The sequence below is a fragment of the Solanum tuberosum genome, unplaced genomic scaffold (assembly GCF_000226075.1).
Source record: "Solanum tuberosum cultivar DM 1-3 516 R44 unplaced genomic scaffold, SolTub_3.0 scf00687, whole genome shotgun sequence".
Classification (NCBI taxonomy): Eukaryota; Viridiplantae; Streptophyta; class Magnoliopsida; order Solanales; family Solanaceae; genus Solanum; species Solanum tuberosum.
Window position 1 is genome coordinate 16491 of NW_006239608.1, and position 7921 is coordinate 24411.

Genomic DNA, 7921 nt, shown 5'->3' on the forward strand with positions numbered 1-7921 from the left:
CAAATTCTGCAATCTTGGCACCAATTTCAAGTTCGAAATTCTTGCTAATCGTCTGGGACTTGAGTACGATTGCGCCCTTTTGATTCCTTCTTTAAATAGTGAAGGATTTATGCCTTTTAAACTTGAGGAAATAATTTGGATTATCAGGGATGAGCATAATCAACTGGTGGTTGCTGCTCAAGTTCCTAAAATCGTTATTGGGTGTAGTTTGAATTCTTCATCGAACAATAATAGAGATTAGAGATAAGATCTGAAAGTTGGTGAATTTTATTAGAGTGAAGAGATTAAAGACGATTTAATTTTATTCACTATATGAGTAATAATTTTAATGCTTATTTGGTGATTTCAATGGTGATTTACAATGTTAAGAATTGTGAATAAATAGTGAGACAAATAATGAGAAAGTATTAAAAGATGGGGGAAGAGATGGGCTGCTATGGTAGTGGACTAGAGGTAGTTCAACAATGGTGATGAAGAACATGTACAGGTGGGGTGATTTTTTTTTTGAGTAATAAGAGAGATGAGGGGGTGGGGTGGGGGGGAGTAGAGAAAATTAAATGAAAGTCAAAAGTAAAAAAATTATATTTAAAAAAAAGTCATAAATATTTTTAAATATACTTTTATCAGTTTTTTCAATTTTCACATGCCTTCAAGAGAGTGAACACACTCTCTGTGCCATGTCAGCACTTAAGGGTGCATTTATACCACTTTAAAATAGTTCAAGGGGGTAATAGGACCCCTGTAAAATATAAGTGTGTAGTTGAGAATTCGGTTATAGATTGAGGGTGTATTTGACCATTTTCTCTATTTTAAATAATGAATATGTTTTAAAATCTTTACATATGTTACTAATATATTTTACAAATATTTGAAATTTTTTTTCTTTTTTTTAGTTAAACGCTTTATTAATTTGGCTTAGTTTAAATTATGGATATGTTGTTGAATTAGTTATTTTTATAAAGTTAATTATTTTATTTTGTTAAAATTAAGAAGCTCATTAATTAATTAATATCAATTCATCTTATTTTCAAATTTTAGCCAGATTTGCTAATCAAAATCAATTTGACTACAACATTAATTTCGTATGGTTAAATTGTTAATTCATGTAGTCTTTCTAATTGCAATAACCCTTTTATTGCAATTTTAACTATCCTTTTACCTTACCCTTTTAAGACTCTAAGTTGGGCCATACAATTCCCAAACTCCAGCAAATCCCATACGTTACAACACTAATGCCCAACAGTACAGCAGCCCACTCATTTCATTCCAGCAATTCCGACAACCCAGCCCAATTCCCATCCGACCCGGCCCACTTTTTCAATTCTAAAGAGACCCATATCTTTTCACCATCAGCAGCTTCCATCTTCACGACAAGGACACGGCATCGACATAACTTCCAAGCGACATCAACGGAATATGCTATCCCAACGTTCACAAAGAAAATCACGCAGCAATTCAATGTCAATCGATTCAAATGGAGATACACGGTGTCTCACGGCGTCAAGCGAATCAGAGACCAGTACGATTTTGTTGTCATCTTCTACAACACAACAGAGCAGCATAAAGCAAGCACATGGCTGTTCCCATATCCTCTTCTGGAATGGGACAAAACTTCAGAAAAAATGGTGTTTAGCTTGAATAGTGAAAGAATTTTTATTTTTGAATTTGGAATTGGGCCTTGAATTTGGATTTCGTCCGTTTTCCCTCCCCTTTTCTGAACCCTAATTCCCCTTCTATATATGTTGCTTGTTATTCACTGTTGAGAGGAGGAGATTTTCCAGTTGGAAGAGTTTTTAGCAAAAATATAAGAATAGCTTAAGAAAAAGTAGTCTGAATACATATGAAATACACTCTGAAATAGAGAGAACTTAGTTTTATTTTCCTTTTGGTGCTATCCATCGCTCTATCACAAGTTCATTCGAACTCGAGATAGCTGCTCAGATTTCTGTCCAGACTCCCTATTTGTTGTCTGGGGTCAAGTTCGTGTAGTGGTGAAGTCGTTGCTACCTTTTGGTTCCTGTTCGCTGTCCGAAAAAGGTAACACTACTCTCTCCCAATAACATTCTCTTCATCTCTTTTCTTATTTCAATCTTTGGTGTTGGAAGACCTCTGTTCCGAGGGTGGTCTACTAATATATGTAGTTGGGTTTATGGTGTTGTTGATGTGATGCATATACTCCTATGTGATTTCGCGTCTTGGTCGGGTGAGATATTAGTAAAGCTATCTTGGGATATATATTGATCTTTATATTCGCTAACTTGATTGTGAGTCTTTAATTAACGGAATCCCTGCCTCACGTTGCTTGAGAAGGTTAGATTCACATTTTGTAGGTGTTTGGCCATGCGATACCATATCACGATATGGTATCGTGAGATGGAATCAGCGTTTGGACATGCGATTTTACGCTGATTCCATCTCATGATTCCATATCATCAGAGGTGATACCATATTCTCCAAAAACATGATATGGAATTATATGGTGATTCCATATCATGATTTGAGATATTTTAATACAATAATTGATCCATGAGTTTATATTTTGTTAAAACAACCCCACATTTATATCTACTAACCATTTGTTTCATATGTAAATAAAATTTATAATCACATCATTACTTTTTAAAATTTATTATTCTCACCGACATAAAATTTATTATTCTCACCAACATATAGTCACTTTAACTCACACCTCACGATTGTGAAACTTTTCAACATTCACTTGAAACAATTAACCGGCATGTTAAAATAGTTGCCGAGGCAATTAGCAAGATGGCACCAACATATATACAACCAAAAAATATGACTGGCGTACATTACCAAAATTCGACATAATACTCGATTTTGGCCTGGTTTAAGGTAAAATTTCAATCACATTATAAATTTATTTTATGGCCTTAATAAGTGAACATTTTATATTTTTATGTGTAAGTTATTAGTATTTAGTTACATATTTCCTATCAACTCTGTTTAAAGAGATAATATTTATTTTATGACTTTGCATTGTCTTGGAAGCACTATTTTTATTACTCTTACAAACATTATTTTTATGAAGTGCATTCTATAATGCTTCCAATTTATTTTATGTTCACTAAACTAATATTGATGTATTTTTTATTTGATTCCATATCATGATACCATATCATGATTCCATATTATGATACCATATCACATGGCCAAACGGGCCCTAATAGTTTAAATGATGAGTGAATAGGTTGCGTCATTTCGGCCTCGCACACTTTGTTCTTATTTTCGTTCATATGATATAATGTTAGTCGTTAATTTGATGTCCATACCTGTTTTGGTTTAACTCGTGATGTTGTGTTCATAGCTCCGTCTTCGTAAAGTTTCGGCATAGCTAGAGTGACCTTTGCCTTTTCCAGAAAACAATTTTCCTGCCTTTGTTTAAATCTGTAGGTGTTATTTCTAGTTCTTACTTGTTGATTAGTCGAGTTATTCATTCGGTGTCATTGTCCAACCGTGTTGTTTTCTATGGACATTATTTATGCTAGTTTATGCTATCGTTTAGCATATTTAGTTTGAATAGCGATGTCGTTTTGTTTAGGCATTTAGATTGTAGCCATTTTCCTCTTTTTGTTTCAAGTGAGTTAGTTTGACCCTTTAGCATGATAAGCTGTTAGCTTTAAGTCTCCATGGATAAATCAGGTATCGATTATTGCATAAAGTGTGATGTTTGTCTAGTGTGCAGCATGCTCCCTCTCTATCTCTTTATACTTTGGAATCTTCTTGTTTGTTAATTGCTTGTTCATAATGTGAGCTTTCTTTTGCTATGCCAATGCTTATTCTCCTTTTGAACTTTTACTGTCATTATATATGTTGTACCTAGGAATTTCCCTGTGTTAGGATTTTTGGTAGTCTAATGTGGAATTTGTCACTTTCTATTTTGTATTAAATTCCTTCTCGTCCCTGTTAAGTCATAAGATGAGTAGCAAAGGTTTTGTCTTGCTAACAGTGGAATTCTTTTGTCTTTTTTTTAAAGGTCATAAATAATTGTGTCTAGCCATGACTTAGAGTCAAGTATTTTCTAATTGCTTTATTCATATGTTCTAGCTAGGTGCCTTATTTCATATGCTTTATTTTTAATAACTGTTGGTCTTTAGCATTACATGATCGATAACTTAAGCGGAGAAATCTATTTGTATCGATATGGTGTTAGCTCTTCTATATATATATATATATTTATATATATATATGTTTTATCTTATCGAATCATCGACTTTCTTGTTGCTTGTTTGTGTGCATTGTGCAAGAGTCATTAGATTAGGTTGATAATTACTCCTAGTTTGAAGGCCCTGATTACTACTTGATTTTTGAGCTCATAGTCACTACTATTTATTTTCTTATGTTGTCTTAACTTGATTAATTTGTTTGACCTTAGCTTGAATGTTGTATTCACTTTGATGCATTTATTATTTTTGCAACTGATTAATCTTCATTGTCATTTAGATGTATCTTTTAAGATATTACTTTCGAATACTAATCCTTATTTCCTTTTTGTTGCATGTGAAATTTGCCTTGAGTTCACCATGAACTCATCTTCCCGGTCTTGCATTTTGGAAGAGCCATAAAGGCTCAAATTCCTTTTTTGAGTCAGTCATCCATTAAAATCGACGAACAGGTCTCGAAGGTGGAAAAATGCGAAAGCGGAGGATATTGAAAAGATTGGGCCAAAGGCCCACTCTTTAGATAAAAAGGATTGTATTTTGTTTTTTATTGGGCCTAAGCCCATTTAGTCATTATGTTTATTATTTTGTAAGAGTTTAGGACAGATGAAAAATTGGGCCTAAGGCCCAAAGAAAAATATTTCTTTACGTTAGTTTAGGATAGGTGCAGGTGACTCTAATGGGCCGAAGGCCCAAAACAAAAATGGGCCCAAATACTGGCCTAGGCGGATAGGAAAACCAGATTTGGGCCTAAGTTTCTTTCCCTCTTTGCTTTATCGTGTTTGTTTACTTGCCGATATCTGCTACTTAATCTTAAGGTTTTAAAAAATTCAAATCCCCGAAAGACACCCATTCTGAGTTAATTACTTAACTAAGCTATTCATCTTTTACTTGACTAAATAAATAAATAAATAAATAAATAAATAAATAAATAAATAAATAAATAAATAAATAAATAAATAAATAAATAAATAAATAAATAAGTTTATAAAATATTTCATTTAGGTAATATTTCAATATTTTTCTTTTAAAATGGTCCTAAAATTGTTCAATCCAAATTAAGTCAAACAAATCTAGCTAAATAATTAATTGCCGGATAACCGCGTATTAGCAGGCATTTCGGGTGCTTTCAAACCCTTCCCGAAATGCTAATATGAACCCCGAACTCCTTTGAATATTTTCATCAGATTTATGTTTTAATCTTTTGAAAAAAATAGTTTTCTTGATTTTTCTTAAAAATTAAGTGGCGACTCTAAACCAGTATAATTATATTTTCTTAATAAAACAACAATAACTTCAGGTCTTCGAATTCTTCGCAACTTAGACAACAATCTTTACATGTACGTTGATGCCAATTGGGCCGGAGACCCGAATGACAAAATATCCACATCAGGTTATGTTCTTTTATTTGGGTACAATCCAGTGAGTTGGTCATCCAAAAAGCAACAAGTTGTAGCTCGCTCATCCACTGAAGCAGAGTACAAATCAGTAGCAAATGCACTTGCCAAACTCATATGGGTGCGCAACTTGCTCAATGAATTGCGTATCACCATTCCAAATACACCCACAATCTTTTGTGACAATGTTGGTGTCACTTATCTCTATCATAATCCAGTGTTTCATAGCCGTATGAAACATATTGCTGTGGACTTCTGTTATGCTAGGAACCAAGTTCAAGCGCATCAGGTTCTTGTCACACACACTCACACTTGTGCTAATACATTTACCAAGCCCTTGCCAAAACCAGCCTTTGAACGGTGTCATTCCAAGTTAGGCATTGTTGCACCACACTTAACTTGAGGGGGTGTATTAAGCATTAGTTACGGTAAGAGTTACTATTTTAGAGTATCAATAGAAGACTCCCCCTATTGTTTAGGAGTATAGGTTGAAGTTAGTTTCCTTAAATTTAGTTGTTGTAGGTTGTACTTATCTATTGTATTTAAAATTTGGGTACTGAATGAATAAGATTATCTTTTCTACTACTTTTCTCTATCTGATTTTATAACTTTTTCCCATCCATGTAATCTAGTGTGGGTTCCAAAAACAAATGCCAATGGACATGAAACGCTTTGAAGGATCAGAGCAGATGCACCATCTTCTCTGTTATTGTTATGCGTGTACTAATATTTGCTTGTACTCCCTCTGTCCACTTTTAATTGTCACATTGCGCTTTTCAAAAGTCAATTTGATTAATTTTCATAAGTAAATTAGATTATATTAATTCAATTCAATTTAGATAGTAATCACATGTGCAAAGCTTTGATGCAGAAATCAGTTTTCATATGTTTGACAAGCACTCTGAAGTAGAAACAGCTAATTGGTCATAGGCTTTCTTTCCCATTGCTTCTTCCACTGTTGTAAAAAAATGCTTCTTTTACTACCTAAACAATCAACCTTAGCTTCTTTACATACTGTTCTGATACCGAGTTTTCCCAAGTGATGTTCCTCTATATAAAATAAACTCATGAATATAGCAGAAGCCTCACATGTATTACCGGCTCCATCCTGAATATAGCAGCTGCAAAATGAGCCACCATATATTTTTCCTTTGAATTCGGTATCAATCTGTTACTGATGCAAACAATCTGTACACATGCCTAACTTGTAGATAAAATATAATAGGAGAATAAACTGCAGTTTAATTACCGAGTTCCTGATCCTCACAGAAACAAGTGAGGAAAAAACTGCCAAAAAGTGGATCATGGCACTTTTTGATCTATTAAACAGAGAGTGCACAAAATGTGTTAAAGATAAGAAATCTAATGTGAATTACATATTAATCATATCATTTTAGTTCTCACTAATACATTAGCAGGCTTAACTTCTTAATCTATGGGACTGCGGAAAAAGATATGTTTAATAGTATGCATGAGTTGCATTCCTTGTTACCGCTGGCCTAACGCCCTCACATAATTACTTTCTCAACTGATTTGCAGCTCAGTAAAGAACAGATGCTGATCACTTCTATGTTTCCAGAAATGCGTTCTTGATTTTGTTAAGCCTCTTCACTACTTCTTTCATGGTCACTCTTGATTCTGGCGTTTCCTTTGTGCAGTCTAAACCCAATTCTATCATGGACGCTATGCACATTTCACTTTTACTAGTGATTTGTTCTTCCTCACAAAAAAGATTGACATCCACAACGTCCATCATACTACCTGAAAATGATAGTGTAATCCATTTCCTCAAGTCAAGATTTCCATTGCATATCTCTTCATCTGTTGGCCTTCTTTTCGTCAAAACCTCCATCAACATGATTCCGTAGCTATAAACATCACCACTAGTGGACACTATTCCCTCTGAGCCATATTCTTAAAAATGGATTGAAGAAAAGTTACTCAATTGAAATACAACAATAATTCTCTTTTTACTTCTATAACTTGGAGAGGCTTTATTATGATAAGAGAAAATCAATGAGAGTAGATTTTTTATACCTGGTGCAATGTATCCAAGAGTCCCCAATGTCTCGCTATAAGCCATGAACTTGCTTATGGCTAAAATTTTAGAGATTCCAAAATCACCAACATGAGCCACCATATCTTCATCCAAAAGTACGTTTGCTGGCTTTAAGTCGCAATGAACTATTGGAGTGACATGACCATGATGTAGATATTCAACTGCCATAGCTGCATCAAGCATTACAGTGACTCTTTGATGAAGGTTCAAGTGGCGATCTTCTTTGTATAGCCAATTCTCAAGACTTCCATTGGGCATAAATTGCAGAACAAAGGCTCTTATAT

At 34.0% G+C, this 7921-nt stretch overlaps 1 protein-coding gene across 1 annotated transcript in view; it reads right to left on the reverse strand.

Moving 5' to 3' along the window:
- Nucleotides 1-7762: 7762 nt before the first annotated feature.
- LOC107058894 (LRR receptor-like serine/threonine-protein kinase GSO1) overlaps nt 7763-7921 on the reverse strand; it is a 2551-nt gene continuing 2392 nt past the window's right edge. Inside the window, exon 2 of the mRNA XM_015305134.1 lies at nt 7763-7807. Within this exon, the coding sequence (XP_015160620.1) occupies nt 7763-7807 (45 nt within the window). The remainder of the gene's footprint in view (nt 7808-7921) is intronic.